The sequence below is a fragment of the Trichosurus vulpecula genome, chromosome 2 (assembly GCF_011100635.1).
Source record: "Trichosurus vulpecula isolate mTriVul1 chromosome 2, mTriVul1.pri, whole genome shotgun sequence".
Classification (NCBI taxonomy): domain Eukaryota; kingdom Metazoa; phylum Chordata; class Mammalia; order Diprotodontia; family Phalangeridae; genus Trichosurus; species Trichosurus vulpecula.
Genome location: NC_050574.1, coordinates 413,777,442 through 413,797,364, shown reverse-complemented (window position 1 = coordinate 413,797,364; position 19,923 = coordinate 413,777,442). Strand labels below are relative to the sequence as shown.

The 19,923-nt window shown below is 37.8% G+C and overlaps 1 protein-coding gene across 1 annotated transcript in view; it reads left to right on the top strand.

Annotated features, from left to right (window-relative positions):
* Positions 1 to 19,923, top strand: part of MID1 (midline 1) — a 155,694-nt gene that overhangs the window by 131,465 nt on the left and 4,306 nt on the right. The window contains exons 8-9 of the mRNA XM_036745630.1: positions 10,616 to 10,777; positions 16,217 to 16,424. Coding sequence (XP_036601525.1) covers positions 10,616 to 10,777; positions 16,217 to 16,424 — 370 coding nt within the window. The remainder of the gene's footprint in view (positions 1 to 10,615; positions 10,778 to 16,216; positions 16,425 to 19,923) is intronic.

Below are 19,923 nucleotides of genomic sequence, written 5' to 3'. Positions count from 1 at the left end.
TGTTAAGTGCGGGAGATGCAAAGAAAAAGCAAAGACAATCTCTGCCCTCAAAGAATTTGCATTCTAATTAATGGGGGTGACAACATGCATATGAGAAAATCCCAGAGGAGATGGGAGGTAGCCTGTGAGGAGAAGGCACTAGAAACTGGGAGAGAAGGAAAGTCCTCTTATAAAAGTTATCATCTGAGCTGAATCTTATAGAACACCAGAGATTCTAAGACTTAGAGTTTTGAAGGGAGGGTGTGCTAATCATGATAGACAACGGGGGCAAAAGCATGAAGATGTGAAAAGAAACGAGTTGATTAGGGTAGCTGGACTGTAGAGTTCATGGCAGGGAGTAATGTGATAAAAGACTGGAAAGATAAGAAGGTGCCAGGTTGTAAAGGGCTTTAAATTCCAAACGAGAGTTTATATTTGATCTGAGAGGTAACAGAGAGCCATTGGAGTTTATTGAGTAGGAGGTTGACATGGTTACAATTGTGTTTTACAAAAAATCACTTTGGGAAGATGGGTTTGGGAGAAACTTGAGAAAGGAAGTCCAATTAGAAAGCTGTTCCAATAGTCCAGACAAGAGATGATGGGAGCCTGAATTACAATGGTTGGCTATGTGGGTAGAGGGAAGGGGATGTAAGTGAGAGATGTTGTGGAGACAGAAAAGACAAGATTTGGTAACTGATTGGATTGGGCAGGAATGAGAAGTCAAGTATGACACCGATGTTTATTAAATCGGGGTGATCAGAAGGATAAAGATGCCCTCAATAGTAATATATAAGGTGGGAAGAAAATAGGAGTTTTGGAGAAAGGTAATGACTTCTGTTTAGGACATATTGAATTTGAGAAGACTAGGGGTCAGACAGTTGGTGACATAAAACTGAAACTCAGGTGAAAAAGTAGTGTTGGATAAATGGATCTAAGAATTATCTGTGTAGAGATGACAATTGAATGATCTCAGAAGCAATGAGTCCCAATCTGAAGGAGTAAGGGTCCACACAGTGCAAGTTCAGGAAAATAACATGGGGGTAAGGTAAAGAATATCTGACTTGTGAAAATTTGCTTCATGCCAAGAATCAGCCCTGGTAGATAACCATCCTTAATCTCCTATCCTTTTCTTATACATACACATATACATATTTACATGTAGTTAAAGGCAATCTACTAGGATTAGATAAAAATAAGGCTATCTTTTAAAAAGATGTTGCTGTTGCTCAGTTGTCTAGACGTGTCCAAATCTGTGACCCCATTTGAGGTTTTCTTGCAAAGATCCTGGGGTGGTTTGCCGTTTCCTTCTCCAGTTCATTTTACAGATGAGGAAACTGAGGCAAACAGGGTTAAGTGACTTGCCCAGGTTCACACAGCTAGTATCTGAGGCCAAATTTGAACTCAGGTCTTCCTGACTCCAGGCCCAGCACTCTACCCACTGTGTCATCTAGCTGCCCTAAAACAAATGCTATCAATGCTCAATTATTAATATTTAGGAAATGTAATATGTCACATGTTTTCTTCCTGGCCACATTTTTAAAAATCCTATCATTAGTAATTTTGAATTTTTTTCAATTACTGCTTTTTAACTGGATCAAATACTTAATTAGCAACCAGAATATCAGAATTGAAGTATCTCATTCTAATTTTACAATTCCAAGACTATACTACTTGGAGAAAAAAAAACAGTTTCACAATTAGCAGAAATCCGAGTTGTGGTTTTTGTTTTGTTTTTTTTTGAAATCCGTTTGTGAAAAGGCAGATTTTATTTCTTCTGCGTGCAGCCTCAGGCACAGAGTTAGTATATTTTAAAAAAATAAATTATTATAGTGCTAACATACAATAATCTCTTCAAGACATGCAAAGTATAAAAGGTTTTATCCCTTCTAAAGAGAAAAACACACAAAGATCTTTTCCTTTTGTTTTTCTTTTGTTTGTTCTTGTTTTTTGGCCTGCATCAACTCTATATAGAAGGAAGCTGTTTTGAACCTTTTGGATTATGGGCCAATCCACACACCTCCATGTACTTTTACCCTCACTACTCCTTCCTGGGCAGTTGATATGCTCTGCATCATGCACCTAATGAGCCCTAATGAAACAAAAGCCAACATTTGTATTTGTTCTCACATAATGTCAAATGAGCCAGAGAAAGGGCTGCAGTATATTGGGTGGGTCCCATCTGTTTCACACAGGAATTATGAGAAGAGATGACAAGGATTACATATTAGACTGCAAACTCCTTGAGACACACAGGTACTGTCTTTTGCCTCAAATACAGTAGGTGCTTAATAAGTGCTTCTTGACTTGACTTGACTCAGAATGACAGAATGTAAATTGGTTTTGATCTGAGGTCACAGATCAATATCAGAGGTGGTATGATCACTGGCATCACACCCTGTTAAGCATCTGTGTATATAGAAGAGCTATCCATGTGTAATAAAAAAACAAGGTTAACCTACAGAATCTCAGGCTGAAAATATGCATCCTAAAGGGCGCAATGATGGTACAGGTGTTCAGCCAGAGAGTACATAGGCACTTAAGACTGAGCCGACTCAGGCTAATAAGGAATTCCATATTAGAAGCTAACTCTGGAAATAATAGGCTTAGTGTTGTGGGATGGATACTACTCTTGGATAATACTCAGCGAAGGTATATTTCAGAAAATGTTAGGAAGTATGGGGAATAGGATTCAGGGAGACAGAAGATTTTATAGGTTCAGAAAGTCAAATGAAAGAAGTAGAATCATGATTCGCCCCCAAAGAATATAGTAACCAAAACTCTTCACAGATCTACAGAAGATTAAAAGGACCAAAGTTTTTGAGCAACTGTGTCATGTAGCCAGAATAGGTAATTTGGAACAAGTTCAATTTAATGAACGGCTACCAGTATAATTTCTCAGCCCCAGTTTCCTCATCTGTAAAGTAAAGGTCATAATCCCTGGCCCTGTCTGCCTACTTCAAGTTCAATATATGTGAGTACAGTAATAATACCTTACTTTACATGGCACTTTACAGTTTACAAAGTCCTTCCACATGCATTAGCTCACCCACAATGCCCTTGATTGTGTCATTTGTAGAATGGGGATAATAACACTTGACCTTTTAAGTAGGTAGGCCAGGTATTATTATCCCCACTTTACAAATGACCCAATCTAGGCCAAGAGAGAAAAAAGCTTCTTGTCTGTGGTCACCTAGCCAGGAAATGTGAAAGCTGGGCCTCTAGCCCAAGTTTGTTCTTTCTAGAAATTCGGCCTTTTCACTATACATGTGAAATCACTTTGTGAACCAATGGTGTTCCCCATATTTGTAGTTGTTCAGTCGCATCCATCTCTTTGTGACTCTGTTTTAGGGGATTTCTTGGCAAAGATGCTAGGGTGGTCTGTCATTTCCTTCCTCGGCTCATTGTACAGATGAGGAACTGAGGCAAAGGGGGTTAAGTAACTTACACAGGGTAACACAGCTTGTAAGTGTCGAACTCAGGAAGAGGAGAGTTCCTGATTCTAAACTCAGTGCTCTATCCACTGTGCCACCTAGTTGCCCATTAGTATTATTATTATGTGAAGGAGGAGGGAGGGGAATGACAGGATTGTTATTTGAGAAATACTTTATTCCTGTACACATTTTCTTAAGTAATTTTTCCTTGGTCCTCATAAGGACAAAGTAGAAAAAGTTTCTTGAATCTTCGAATGCTCATGGAGCTTTGGTTAAGCAATATTATCCCACCATGAATCCATTAACTTGAAACCAATACTAAATCCTAACCTCATGCTAAAATGAGCTGTATTTCAGGATCTACTGAATGAAATTAGTCTCTCCAGATAAAAAAGTTTTCCATCTGGCTAATTCATAAATTATTTAAATACATAGGCTCATAAAATATGTATAAATATTGTATAGTGAAGCAGTTAGGTGTCTGGGAACTCCCAGATTTACATTAGATGATTTCAGGAAAGTTATCTGCCTAATGTTTGATGCATGGCACCTGTTGCCAGAAAGGACTTTATGCAAGGAACAGGCGTTACATTCCAGGTCTGCCTCATTTACTGCTCAGGTGCTAAACAGACTGGTCCTCCCAGAGCTGAAGTAAAACAGTAATGCAGGTGCTGACCTGACTTGGGAGCACATGCAGGAATCTTAGCACTTTTTTGTTCTGGTTTCTTAATTCAGCCAAACCAATGTAGTCAAGTCCTGAACATTTCCAAGTATAACATCCAACGAATGAGCTAAAATTAAAAGCCAACTCAATTACAGAAAAGGTTGTTAGCAATTTTGTGTTTTACAGTAATAGGCAACACTAACGTTCATCAGTCCTTTTGATTAAAAGAAGGAGAGTTGGATCCAACTCTTCATGACCCCACTTGGGGTTTCCTTGGCAAAGATACTAGAGTGGTTTGCCATTTCCTTCTCCAACCCATTTTACAGATGAGGAACTGAGGCAAACAGGGATAAGTGACTTGCCCAGGATCACACAGCTGAGGACAGATTTGAACTCAGGAAGATGAATCTTCCTGACTACAGGTCTAGCACTCTATCCACTGTGCCACCTAGCTACCCAAATAAAGGTTACTTGGGTCAGATTTCATGGGGTGGCTCATCTGGAATGGGTCTTCAAGATCCTCTAGTCTGACCTTCACCATATACTTTATTACTTCAATTTAAATAATGATCTCATCAAAGTAGGAGCACCCTGTGATAGCACATGCCACCAGCCTTTCATATGCTCTTGTCCTGGGCTACTCTCTCCCATATTGACTTGTAAATCCTTTACAAGATGTCTATTCAGCATGTTAGAGGCCTTCCACAAATCTGTTGATAGTATGTGGGTACCAGGGCAGCATAATAACCATCCTTTTTGCCTAGTTTCTACTATATGCCTAACCCACCTCCTTTTATTACAATACAGCTTTTGGATGATTATTTAACACAAACTTTTGACCAGTTGGTTGTTGAAAATGTGTTACAGCCTTCCTTTGCCCATGATGCACTTCTCCATATTCTTTTGTGTGAGCAACAATTTTGATTCCTTGGTCACTGGTATTTTGTGATTTATAGACATAACATAGCACTAGAAAAAAAATTCACAGGAAAAAAAGATAGATTTAGGAGAGAAGCCCCAAAGTCATGGAAAAGCATTTCAGAATTTCCTCCTCCTATTCAATTCTTGGCCCAGTTTGTTGCACACGTGCAGTATCTGTCCAAGACATATGTGCCAATGGACCTGTCGTATTCCACTCCATAATATATTATAGTCATTATTTACATTCAATTCAGTAACACAGATGGATGAGGAAAATAGTTCTCTCCACCAAAGAACTTAAGGACTTGGAGTTTTGGGGGGGGTTTGTTCATTTTTTAAGGGAGAAGCAACATAGCATCATGAAACAGGTATTAGATCTCAATTTGTCATGAGAAGGTCCAAGTTCAGTTCCAGCTGTGCCCCTTACTATTACGGAGGCTGCTAGGTGATGCAAAGGATGGAGTGTTATACTTGGGGACTGGAAGGTCTGAGTTTAAAATCCTGCCTCAGAAACTTACTTATTAGCTGTGTGACCCTGGGAAAATCACTTAACCTCAACTTAAAATGGGGATAATAATACTTACTTCTCATGGTAGCAGTGAGGGCCAAATGAGATAATCTGTGTAAAGGGATTTGCAAACTTCAAAGTGCTATGTAATTGCTAGCTATTATTAATTTCTGCATGAGTGAGGGTAAGCCCATTCACCTTTCTCAGCTCAACTGTCTTCTTCTACACGTAGACTATCTAACCTCACAGAGTTGTTGTGAAGATAAAATGAGATCATGTATATGAAAAAATGCTTTATGTTTTGAGATAACACATAATTTCTGGTTGTGTGATCCTGGGCAAGTCACTTAACCGTACTTGCCTCAGTTTTCTCATCTGTAAAATGAGCTGGAGAAGGAAATGGGAAACCACTTCAGTATCTTTGCCAAGAAAACCTCAAAATGAGATCACAAAGAATCAGACATGACTAATCAAAAAATTTATTATTATCAATTTGTACTTATTTTAAAATGTTTCCATATTTTAAAAATTATATGGATTGCCTTTTTACAAAGCGTGAGGTATTAAATGATGCTTATTTCTAAAGGCTTCATACTTGACTAGAAACATAAAAATCAAAAGGAACAATCATTGTTGGGTCTTCATATCAGTGTAATCTGTATTTAATCCATGTAATTAAAGGAAGTTCATTAAAGGTCATTAACCATAATGTTATTTTTAGAGGAGAAGAAATGTGCAGATCTATCACATCTTTACAAAGAGGGAAAGAAGGTTAGCAGTTGGTTTACAGCTTCTCCAAGGGTTTTCCACATTGGCTATGTCATATAATGTTTTATAGCAAGATGGCTGGCTTGAATACAGGGGTCTGAAATCCCAAATGTAATTAAAATCTTGTAATGAGCTATAGTATTGAGAAAAATGTTCCTTGCCTCCTGATCCTATATGCTTGGAGACAGAAAAATGTATGATTGAAAAAAGGCAATTAAGGTTCATTATGAGCTAATTATCTTGCAAGTTCTATCAATGTTCTTTAACACTGGCTTATATTAGAAAATTTGAATGTTGGAAGATCACTTGGTTCCACAAATTGGTTTGGAGAAAAGAAAAGTTACCATCTTTGGAATGAATTTGTGGGCATTTTCTTGGAAGGAAGATGTAAAACAGCCTTCCTTCTCAACACTACACAGTGGGATATCTGAGTTTGGGCATTTAGGAAGAAGCTAGAGAAACAAGGCACCAGATGCAGGATGGTTCTGGCCCAGTGTCAAGAATAGCAAAATCATACTAATAGTACTCTCCATGTTTCCTTCTTCCATTTACTCTGAATTCCAAAAGAAAAAATGGGAAATGTATCTTTCTTTCCATTCAACTATTATCTAGACAATCACATTGTAGAGTTGAATCTGAACATTGATAGTTACTAGTGGGAATTAAAGCACATTATCCAAATATAAATTTACCCAACCCATTTTTGCCCTTCCATAAACCTTTCTGTTGTTTTAACATTTTCTGAAAATTTAGTGAACTTTTCTAAGTAATGAGGACAGCCTACCTCCCTTTTTTACTTTGAAAAGATTAAAAAAATTAAATCATTGTTGGGCTAAGACCTTGGATTGTATGCCAAGTTTCAGTCTGGAGCAATTTTAGACATCTGCGTTATAATGTCCCTGAAAGCATTCCCACCACTAAATTAAACCTGAGCTTTGGGGTTGCTCAGTGATATAAAGTTTATTGAAACATTTTTACATTCACTTGCCTAGACCACATTAGCTGTTTTATTTCCACACATGAAACTAAACAGTAAAATTGTAAAAGCAGAACAGCAGGTAAGAGTCTCGTTTTATTCTTTTGTTGTCTTTGTTCCATTTTGTTACTGTTGTCATCATGATTACTTAGCTCTTGTTGAATGATAACAGTGCATTTGGGTGATCTGACCCTAGAACAATGGAAATGCTTTGTTAGAATTTCTGTATTAATATTGTCATCTGCTTATTAAATTCCAAAAGGAAGTTAAATGCCATTCAGGGCCCATGGTGCAAAGGTCAAAATTTTCCCTCTTTGGTGAGATTTAAATTTAATAGTTAGATTTTTGCCTCCACTAATAGCCTCCTTTGATGCCTCAGGGTGGTATGGAAATGAAACCAGGCTTCCCAAGGCTATGCTAAAGGAGCAGTCCTACTGAACTGGAATGGTTTCCAGTATCAGCCTGGCAACTAACTATGTAGCTGTCATTCAAGGACCAACCTGTGGTAGTTGGATGCCTGAAGAGGCTGGTTGCCATAGTGTAGAAGACTTGCAATCTATGGGACTATACTAATAAAATAACAAATTTTGGAAGTACAGAAGCAAAATTAGCCATGGAGTTCACAAATCTCAAGGATTCTAGAGAATTGAGTTCATTCCATTCACATTCATGGAGGAGGTAGGTTGAAAGAGATTGACTTTGATAAATAAGAGGCAGGGAATTGCTCTGGTTTGCTAACCATTTTTTCAAGTAAGGGCTTACTCAGTAGGCTTTTATAGACAAGAGACGAGGGGAGGAGGAAGGTATCTGGCTGCTTCTTCCTTTGTCTTTCTCACCTTCAGATCTCTAAATAATACAGACCAAGCAGTGAAATATTAAGCATTTACCATAACTTTAAAGAAATTAAATATTTTATTTAAAACAATATTAAATATCAATATAAGCTATGCTTTCTTGGTAACTATTTTCATGTAAATTAGTTAATTTAAATATCTAAAATTTACTAATACCTTTTGAGTCACTCTCTCTAAGTCCTTTACAGACTCTTTTGTCATTCTCATTCACTTTTTCTTTATATGATTGTGGCTAGTGTGTAATTCATTCTATTGGTTCTTTTTTTTGTCATGATTTCATAAAGATCTTTCCAGATTTCTTTGTCTTCTGATAACTGCCCAGCTTAATTGCATTATAGTATTCCATTACAATAATGTGCAATAGGTTACTCTCACCCTGTATATGAAATCTTACAGAGTTGAGATTTGGAAACAGGGCAGATGGAAAAGTTGCTTAAACTGAATGAGTGAAAATACATTTACTACATGCTTACTATGTGCCAAGCCCTGTGTTTATGTGCTGGTGGGGGAGAAAAAAATCACTATCTTAAATCATGAGAAAATGACCAGAATGTCTAGTCATCAGAGATGCGTCCCATCCGTATCATATTTTTTTGATTTGACTGATTATCCCATGATTCATTCTGAAGAAATATCAGTGTCCTTTTTAACTCAGAAGAAGTGCGCTTTTGTAGAAATAGTGTTCAGACTTAAGTATATATGTTTTACCAACAAAAGAAACAATGTGTGGAATCCCAAATCAACTAAAGGGCACTTGTAGACTATTTTGAGAGGAGGTGGGAACATTTTGATAAAAAAAAAAGTTCCCAGAGGCATGTATTCCTATATAGCTCAAAGAAAGGAGAGGCCCAGACCTCAAATTCCAATTGATGGAGGAAATTGAGCAGCCTCCGGAAACCTACTGACAGAGCAATCACTGGGGATAAAAGGAAGATTTTGTTGGAGTGGTGACAGATGGGGGAAGGGAGAAGGTAGACCCTGCCACTGAAGAACAGTTTCCAGTATCCGCCAGCTTTTAAAAGTACAAAGAGACAGGCTTGCCCATACTCCCATGATCATAAATCTGCCTGCCTCCTAACCCACATCCTGCAGAACTCTGCCATACCCGAGGCCCTGTTTTATTTTTGAGGCCAAAAGATGGAAAGATAGTGTTAGTCAAAAGCTTGCTGTTTATTGACACTTTTCAAAGATCAAGCCTGGGTCGTGAGTTTCCTCTTGCTAGTATCATTGCTTAGCTAACTTAACACAATTATGGTGTCTTATCAGGTGTTTGCCTTAGTTAATGAACACAAATCTCTGTTTTTTTCCCCCTTACTGGTTTCTTCTGTTCTCTGTCCCTGAAGGCCTAGACTCAAAGGGCCTAGGACCCAGGAGTCCATAAACTTGTTTCTATAATATCATGATAACAGAATTTCAACATAACTGATTTCTTTTGTTCTGCTATGTGTATTTTCTGCATTTAAAAACATTATTCTGAGGAGGGATCCAGAGATTTCACTAGACTACTAAAGAGGTCCATGATGTAAGAGACGTTAAGAACACTCGGCCTACAAGGACGATAAGATGGGCAATGGAAAAGTAGTGGCTAGAGAATTCTGTCTTATTTTTATATTCTCCACTCTATTAACATAAGAGGCTGCTTAATAAATATTTGTGAAATTGGATTGCAGGAGCTCTCCCTGCTGTTCCTGGCAATACTAACTGAAGTTTATAATCATATAATAAAATCTTTTAAGATGGAAAAAAATTCCTCTAGAACATGAAACAGGAATCAAATCAAATATTTGTTAGGTACCTACTGTATATGAGACACAGAGTTCTGCTTGTCATTCAGCCGTGTCCAACGCCTTGTGACCTCATTCAGGGTTTTCTCAGCAAAGATGCTGGAGTGGTTTGCCACTTCTTTATCCAATTCATTTTATGGATGAGGAAACTGAGGCAAACAAGATTAAGCGACTTGCCCAAGACCACATAGCTAGTAAGTGTCTGAGACTGGATTTGAACTCAGGAAGAGGAGGCTTCCTGACTCCAGACCCCATGCTCTGCCTACTGCACCACCCAGCCGCCCCAGGCTGATGCTTAATAAACAAGAACAGTTTCAAGTGGATTTTATATGCTTTTACTCTTAGGTACAATAAGACAGAGGGTAGGGATAAGTCTTTAAGATCTGAATAGTTATTTTGGTCAGCAGAAGCAGGTAAAATTACTTTAAAAAGAAAAGATACTGGAGAGCAAGTGAGCCAACTCATTTGCAAGTCATGACATCACCTTCCTCATGTCTTTGGTCCTCTTCCAGAATGAAGGACAAGCAACGGCACTAGACATGTTTCTTAAAGGAGTTAAGCCCCCCCCCCCCAAAAAAGCAACACCTTACAAATACCTTTCAATTTACTTCAAATTATGCAGCTTTTAAATGCTGCTCCTTGAGTTCTAAAGTGCATCCTTTGCAGGGAAAAGAGAGAGAGAAAGAAGGAAAAAAAAGTCATGACAAAATGCATTTGGTTGAAATTGCAGGTTTGTGTAACTCCGCCGACAGCTGGATGATTGTGCCCAACATCAAACAAAACCACTACACAGTTCACGGGCTCCAGAGCGGCACCAAGTACATCTTCATCGTCAAAGCTATTAATCAGGCTGGCAGTCGGAACAGCGAGCCCGGCAAACTGAAGACAAACAGTGAGTGACGTGAAACCCAGCCCTGTCTTCTTCTCCCACCCTCTCTCCTTTCTGCTGTCGGTGTGCCTTCTTCCCTTCCTTCCCAGAGTCTCTGTGATGCTTGACATTTGAAAGGCAAGCAATTCAAAGCAGAATATCAAGTTAATGATCCCCTGTACAGGAGCCCTTTATTTTGTCTCCCTTATCTGTCCAAATCCTTTCACCTGTCCAGATCCTAGATATTCCCCTCCCCCCCGGACAGTGGGTTTTTCCTTCTGGGATAGTTCTTTTTTTCCTTTTTTCTTCTTCTCTGTTTCTTGGCTTTCATGTAGAGAAGCGCTGTGGTATTTTAGATAAGAGTGCTGGATGTAGAATCAAAAGGGCCTGCGTTCAAATCCTGGTTCTGAAACTTACTAGTTGTGTGACCCCGATCCAGTGGTTTAACCTCCACTTTCCATATCCTTAAAATGGTGGAAATGCTTTCCCTACTCTATAAGAATTTCTTGTTTGGGCCTAGAGTTGTGAATTTGTCAGAGTGGGGAACTCTCATTGCGTGAACCCTCGCCCCTGTGAATGTTAGTCAGTAATTCGTCTGTAACTTATAGCCAGGGGCAACTTTTAGTTTTAAAGTTTAGTGACTTGCTCCTGGTGAAATAGCCAGTATGTATGAAAATTAGGATTTGATCTGGGTCTTTTTTTATTCTAAAGCCAGCATTCTGTGGCATCCAGGGCCATCTCCAGTCATCCTGATCTGTATCTTGTCAGTGGACCCAGATGGCTCATGAGGAGAGAGTGAGGCTGGTGACTCTGCACAGCCCTTCCTCACTTAAATCCAACTCACTTGCAAGTCATGATATCACCTTCCTGACATCATGGTCCTCTTCCAGAACAAAGGACAAACAACAACAGCATTCTATATACTAGACTGAATTGCCTCATGCAGGGTTGTTTGTAAGATTAAATGAGATTAAAATATGTTGCTGTTTAGTTATTTTTTTTCAGTGGTATTTGAATCTTCATGATCCCATGTAGGGTTTTCTTGGCAAAGATACTGGAGTGGTTTGCCATTTGCTTTTCCAGCTAATATTTTTTACAGATGATGAAACTGAGGCAAACACAGTTAAGCGATTTGCCCAGGGTTACAGAGCTATTAAGTGTCTGAGGCCAGATTTTTAACTCAGGAAAAGGAGACTTCCTGATTCCAGGCCTGGCACTATATCCACTGTGCCACCTACTTGCCCAAGACTGAGCTATAGAAAAGTTCTTTGAAAGCTATAAAGTGTTATACAAATATCCATTGATGGTATTATTAGCATCTTTATTGCCATCATCTCATTCTCGCTAATTGAATTTGGTTGGGAGTTCAGATAGAAATAATTGGAAGGCAAATGACTATCTTACTATTATTTTTGTATAGTTAATGTTCTGAGGATTATTATACAAGTGGCTTTTTTTGGTAATTAAATATGAATAATAGAACATAACCTCATCTTCTATAGACTCACAAGAAATATCTGGAAAACAACTACAGTAGTGGACAGTACACCTGTATGTACTTTGTCTTCTTCCCACATAATTTTAATTTTTCTGCTATGTCTCTATATTTTGAAAACTTTTAATATCATGTAGTTTGGACATTGATGAAAGAGCATATAGTATATTGATGTGTATTAGAAACGTTTGTCGTTTACATGTATCAATCAGTGTTACATCGAGGTGATTGTGGGCAACAGTAATGGCCATAATGATGCTTAACTTCCAGTACAAGTCATTTCCTGAATCCTCAAGGATATTTGGGGGTTTGTATTTCTAGGAGTGCAAGCCTGGCAGGTACACCTTAGCTGTGTGATCTTGGGCAAGTCACTCAACTTCTTAGAGATCTAGGCAGCTCTCTCATATTAAAAACTGCAGAGAAGGTGCCACCCTGCACTGGAAGAGGGTGTTTCTGCCACCTGAGGCTCCATATATAAATTGAAACACAGGGGCTTGTCGGCTTCTGGTGCATAAGTGTAGCCACTTTATGGAGCCCTTCCAGATATCTGATATGCTAAATTTTCATAGCTAGTAATACTAATATTGCGCAGCATAATCTGAATCATAAATCTAGGATTGTAAAGCATAGCCTTCCAATAATTTCTGATTTGAATAACCTGATCTTGAATCTCTGTTATAAATCCCTCCATTTCTATAAATATTTTTTTCTCATTCTTCTCATCTTTTGAGGGGATTCAAGAAGAAACGGCCTCGAAATAAGGAATTATCCTCTCATATGTAATGTTCTATGGATGGTTGCACAGGTAGATAAAAATTGCTTTTGTTTAATAAAAATATTAATCATATAACTCTCAAATTACTTTTTAAAGCAATGGCAAAGCAGAGTTTTGATGGCCTCACCTGTCAATCTGCTCTAATTAGGAGTAAGTAAGGCTAGCAAACACGGAAACAAGCCTAAAGCAGAGGAGGCAAACTATTAGACCCATTTGGTTGGGTCCTATTTTTAATTGGTTGGTGATTATTTTTCTATTTTTAATTCTTTTCTACTTTCATATCATTTGAAAACTGGCATGTACAGACAGCCAGAAACATGTCTCTGAGTATAAGTAACATCATATTTGGTAGTGACTTGTATTCTTTGTAGGTCTTTTGAATTCAGGAGTTCTGAGCTATACTAAGGTTAAAGCCTTGGTGAACTCCTTGGAAGGCAGGGGCCCAGGCTGTCTAAGGAGAATAAGAATAAGAAAAGACTTAATTCAGCTTGACCTCAAAGGACAGAAACATACATCGACATAGAGCTAGAAATGACTTGAGAGATTATCTAGTCTAGGGCTTCTTAAAATTTTTCCGTGGTTCACGACTTACAGTTTAAGAAGATGTGAATTCTAGTCCAATAGGAAAGTAGTAGAAATTGCAGAGAGGCAGAATTGTATTCAATGGGAGGAAAAAAAACCTCTACATTTGTTCCAAGTGGAATGGGCTGCCTCAGAAAGAAGTGATAGTCCTATTTTCAAATATGTGTTTCTATGAGTATCCTGATAGATAAACATAATGGAAAATACCTGAGTATTTTCATCCAAATGATAATTATTCACTTATGGTATAATAGAGTGCTGGATTTGGGATCCGAGAACTTGGGATCAAATCCTTACTCTCTAATTTCCTACTTGCATGACCTGGACGTTACTTTCCCCAATCATAAAATGAGAGAGTCAGACTAGAAGACGGTGAAGGTTTCTTCCAACTCTAAGCTCTAAGGTGTCACTTTTCACCCAGTTTTTTGCAGCTAGTTTTACAAAATTCTCTGGCTTGCTTTTTCCAGTATAGTATAGAGCTACGCACACCAGGCGTAAATGAGTTCACAATGTCCCAAATCTTGGAAAACTTTTCCTTGACGTGGAAAGGATGTTTAAAAGCAAGGACTTTTGTAGGTGGTAGTGTCATAGTTGTAGCCCAGCGGTGGCTAGATTTACTTCAGCATGAATAAGTATGGGCTCCATGACCCTCATCAGGTTTAGAAAGGCAGCTGTATGTCTTGCCATAGCTTTGCTGACCGTGGTTATTGTCTGTGAGCTCTACCCAAGGAGAAGATACCTGCCAATAGCAACAATCTCTGCAATGTTTTTATGCTGTATTATTTTGGATGAAGTTGTAGCTCATTTCCTGTACTTAACTGCCTTATACCTAATGTTGTTCTGCAGTACCGGCAATCTTCCAAGGTAATATTGAATTGTCATAATAATAATAGCCATCATAAGAGATAGAATCAACAAGAGAAGGACTTATTGAAAATTTTCAATTGTGCCTCTACCCAGGGAGGTTTTTAATAATGCCCAACTCATTTAAATGTAAATATGGATAATAAAATGGGCAGACATAATTAAAGCCTGAGGGAGGAAAACCCAGACTAGAAGAGCATTTATACCACTTTCTGGGATAAAATAATTCAGGTTTATGGCTGTCCTAAGGTCATTGTGTTAATACTTCATGGCAAACTAAATTAATGTCAGCATACAAGTGTGTGTGTGTGTGTGTGGGTATAAGGTATGTATAATACACACACATACACACACACACACACACACACATATTTAAAATCCATAACATTTCTGTATTTGCTTGCTCATTGGTTTGGATCCTATAATTACATGATCTGAATATATGCAACCATTACACTAAAATTAGCAGAGAAGGTTATCAACAGTGAATATAATCTTTCCCTCTCTCCCTTAATGTTAATCTACAGAAAGAGCCATTCTGTTACTGGTCAGAAAGGACGTCTGCAAATATCCCTCGTAGAATGCTGTAATGACATTTCAGAAATGTTAGCTATTAAGAGAATTTCTGTAAAGTAGTATTTTCATGTTACTTTGCGTTCATACTCCCTGTAATAAGAGACGTTGAAAACTGTCATAAATGAGCTTTGTCTTTCCCCTTTCTGATTCATGCTCCAAATAACTGTCAAAGTTATATTCTTCTTCAAAACTTCTTTAATTTTTTTCACTTAACAACGACAAAAAAATTTCCCTTCTTTGCACGATTCATTGCAGAAGAGAAAAACAAAACCCTTGAAATAAGTAGAGAAAAACATTTCTGCATTGGCCATGTGTAAAACATGTACGTCTCAGTCTCCAGTGATGCAATTACCTATCAGGAAGTGGGTAGCATGCTTCATCATGGGTTCTTTGGAATCATGTTTGGTTATTTCATCCATCAAAATTCTTAGCAGGGGTGTGCCAGAGCCTGCTTGAACCTTCTACCCAGAGCCACTTGTTAAATTTTTTGATTTGAGCATTTATATCTCATGAATTGATGAACTACAAAACCAGGACAAGATTTATTGTTTTGTTGATTCTTTAGTTTCAAGAAAGTGTGGGGAAATACAAATAACACAGATTAAATTTAAATTATATCGTATACTTTTTTTGGTTAAACATTTTCCAGCATACCCTTGATTCTTAATGATTCATTTGTGAGAGTTATATTTGTAAAGCACAGATATGACCATGTCATTCCCCTGCCTGCTCAGTGAACTCCAGTGAGGTCCATATTGACATGGTGGACACTGTTGAGAATGCTTTGCAATATTGTGAATATCTCCTGTCCCTCCCCTTTAAGAGATTTCCTCTATCCTCACTTAATCCTTTTCTCACCATTCTTCTGCCCCAGCCCTCTAACCATAAGAATTTCCCCCCATCCTGTAAATCCTGACTCCACACTCACAGTTGCTGGAAGTATGCTCCATGACTTGATTGTCTGGATTTTTACAATGATTAATATGACTTCACCAGTCAATGACAGAAAAGTGTTTAATTCGGATGCTTTGTATTGCAAAATGAACTGAAGGAAAGAGCACATAAGATATGACTAGGAATAGGTTAACTGGTCTAGTTCCCAGACTAGATGATTAATCTCTTCAAAATAAACAGATTTTTTTCTTTTCTTTGTTCTACAATGTCTTTTCAGGCCAGCCATTTAAATTGGACCCCAAATCTGCCCACCGAAAACTAAAGGTGTCCCATGACAACTTGACAGTAGAACGTGATGAAACATCATCAAAAAAGAGTCACACACCTGAGCGCTTCACCAGCCAAGGGAGCTATGGCGTAGCAGGCAATGTGTTCATCGACAGTGGGCGCCATTACTGGGAGGTAGTCATAAGTGGAAGCACATGGTAAGCCTCATATTTACATTGCATTGTAGTTACCAAAGAAGACTCTTGCATCTGTACTTTGATACAAAACTTAACCAAGGCAAAAAAAAATTATCTCCAAATGGTATTTCCATAATAACTGTATATGTCTTTCACAAAAAGCATAAGAACTTTAAAAAATGTAAAATATAATCATTATTCTGTTTATGAGATGTCCTTATGGTACAGATTATCCTGTCCATGGATATTTTGCTTATTCTGTTAATATCTATGAGACATCAAGAGAATATGAGGGTCTATGTAGTCATGAAAAAATGCTCTAAATCATTATTGGTTAAGGAAATGCAAATTAAAACAACTTTGAGACATCATCTCACACCTATCAGTTTGGCTAAAATGATAGAAGGGGAAAATGATAAATGTTGGAGGGGATGTGAAAAATTGGGACACTAATATACTGTTGAACTGTGAACAAATCCAACCACTTTGGAGAGCAGTCTGGAATTACAACCAAATAGTTATAGAACTGTGTATATCCTTTGACCCAGTAATACCATTATTAGGTGTGTCTCCAAAGGTGATCAGGAAAAAAAAGGGAAAAGAACCTATATATTCTGAAATATTTATAGCAGCTCTCTTTTGTGGTGGCAAAGAACTGGAAATTGAGGCGATGCCCATCAGTTGGGGAATGGCTAAACAAGCTTTGGTGCATAATTGTGATGGAATACTGTGCTTTAAGAAATGATGAGCAGGTTGATATTAGAAAAACATTGCAAGACATATATGAAATAATGAAGAGTGAAAAGAGTAGAACCAAGAGAACATCATATACAGTAACAGCAATATTGTTCAAAGAATTACTGTGAGTAAGTTATTCTGAGTACTATAAATTCTCAAATCAACTACAAAGGAATTATAAAGGAAGATGTTATCTTCCTTCAAAGAAAAAAACACCTGATAAGTAAAAGTATTCATAATTTGGTTTTACACATCTATACACACATACAGAAATGTGTGTGTACAAAATAGTGGCCTTCTCTAGTGCAGGGTAAGGAGGGAGAGAAATAGTTCAGAACTTAAAATGTAATGGTAAATAAAAAATAATAAAAATAATTTTTAAAAAGAACATGAAGACCCCCAAGACACTTAATGGAAGGATTTATGGTTGACAAGCATGGATAGGTTTCAGTTACCACAGGAGGGAGTCCCTATCAGTAAGAGCATAAATCCATGGAAATTTCACAGTCTAGATTCCTCTTCCCAGACACAACTTGCAGAATCCTTTCATGAGAGAAAGGGGATTTTTTTCGCATTAATCTCAACTGATGTCTATGTCTTTTTACTGATGCCATTACAGGTCACTTAACCTCAGTTAATTATAGGAAGGGTGCTACTCAGAAAGCTTTAAGGGGCATTAAAAGATTATCTGAGGCAGCTACCTGCCCTCAGGCACAAAACTTTCTAAGACATCTAGGACACAGTTGCCTGTTCTTCTGTCAAGGTCATAGATTCGATTGCTATCAGTCAGCTTTGCACATTGAAAAAACCTGTCACATAGCCACAGGCTGTCCTCTTAACACTGTCCATCTGTCTTGTGACCACTGGCCACAAACGGAACTAAGGGAAAGGATGTTATAATTATCTTCAAAACAACACGTATATCTATAGTGAGTGGCTATACTTAGTCCACATCTGTCACCACTGGTGGGAAGAAAAAGGCTCAAAAGTAAATGTCCTATTAATAGTGTGCAACATCATCTGTCTATCTATCTATACATACACACACACACACACACACACACACACACACACACACACACACCCCACCTGCAAAGCATGTTTCCCTGCAAAACAATTGGATTGCATGCAGGAAAGTAATAAAACATATCCAAGGTCCCTATACTGTGTCTAAGCCACAGAAGCACCTGGCTTTACAATAAGAACGTGAGCTCAAGTATCTCCTTTCCTTGAGCTTGATTCCCACAATCCCAAATAATGGTCATGAGACCTAGTAGGGAGTTCCTCCTTACCCTTCTATTGCTTGGAACATTCTCATTCTGAACATTTCACCCAAGGTTGGACAAGAGGGCCTTCTGCATCACTGGGCTGTGTGGTAGACTGCCACTCATTTTTTCAAACATAAGTATAAAATAATAATAATAATTACAAAAAACCATGAAAATAAGATTAATGACGGATACAAAAAAGGAGGAAATGAAATAAGTCTCATGAACACCCTTCACTATTCTGATAGAAGCTGATACCTGACCCACCCAAGCTTCACTAACAATCATTAATGATCACATTTCAATTTATTAGTAGTTCGGAGAATTCTACCAGAGTCACCTCAGTACCACAAACATTATTCAGTTGTCCTTGAGCTATCCACCAGATGCAAAGAAAATAATAATATGTACAAGGAAAAAAACACTAAAATTTTAAAGCAATCCCCTATGTTTGCCATTTTAAAAGACCTGATTTACTTTACTTTCTGGAAATCTACCCTTTGAAGTTAGTTAGAGGTAGCTAAAGAGGGAGGGAAGAAGGAAACAATCACAAAGATCAAATTTGTGTGGACACCTTGCTTGGAATGTGCACTGTGGAATGGCACCTCTGTCTTCTCCAGGACTGCTACTTAAGCTTGTAAATAAACATGTAATTTTATGATATGTGCAATGGGCCATGTTAGCATTGCTCTGAGAAACATTACTTGGAGACTTTTTGACTTCTTGGTGTTTCAGAGCATACCTTAATGGATCGTTAGCATTCTTCCTCTGCCTTGGAAGCACTTTGGAAATATGTACATAGTTTTCAAGATTAATGATAATTTAATAATACTCAATTCCTTTGGTTAATGGACTATAAACTTAGTTATTTTGTTACAAAAGCTAACTGGCGTTAATGGTTGTTGGGTGTTTTATGGAGTGGTGCTAATGAACTTGGAGGGTGGTTTCAGGGAGAAATCAGCAGGTTGGAACATCAGGAAGTCTAGTTTCAACTCTGACTCACTCTGGGAACCTCTAAATGCCTAACTATTCCCATTTGTATAATAGCATGAGTAAAACCTAGAACTGGTACCTCAACCATAGGATTAAACTGAGGATTCAATGAAATCATAAGAGTCAATGTATTTGTAATAAAAAATTGAAGTGTAGCAAAGGCTTATTCGTATATTTAGGAGCACTTAGTAAATGTTTATTGATTGAGCAAATATGTGCATACTTCTACAACCAACGCAAGTTGTAACCCTTCTCAGGTGGTGCAATTAGGGATGTTAAAAACCAAATGTAAGTAATTCAATCATTTGCAAATGGTAAACTACTTTCAAACTGGAAATACAACCAGTTTAAGTGCAGAAATAATTTATCAGAGATTTTTTTTATATCTCTTTCCTCAGTCAACATTGTTTTCTTTAGAATTCTAGTGTTTTGTTAATTTTATTGCAATTAACTGTTAGAAGTTACTTGTAAATAGTGATTAATTAGAAGTGGCAGGTTTCTACAGTGTGTTTTTTTAAGAA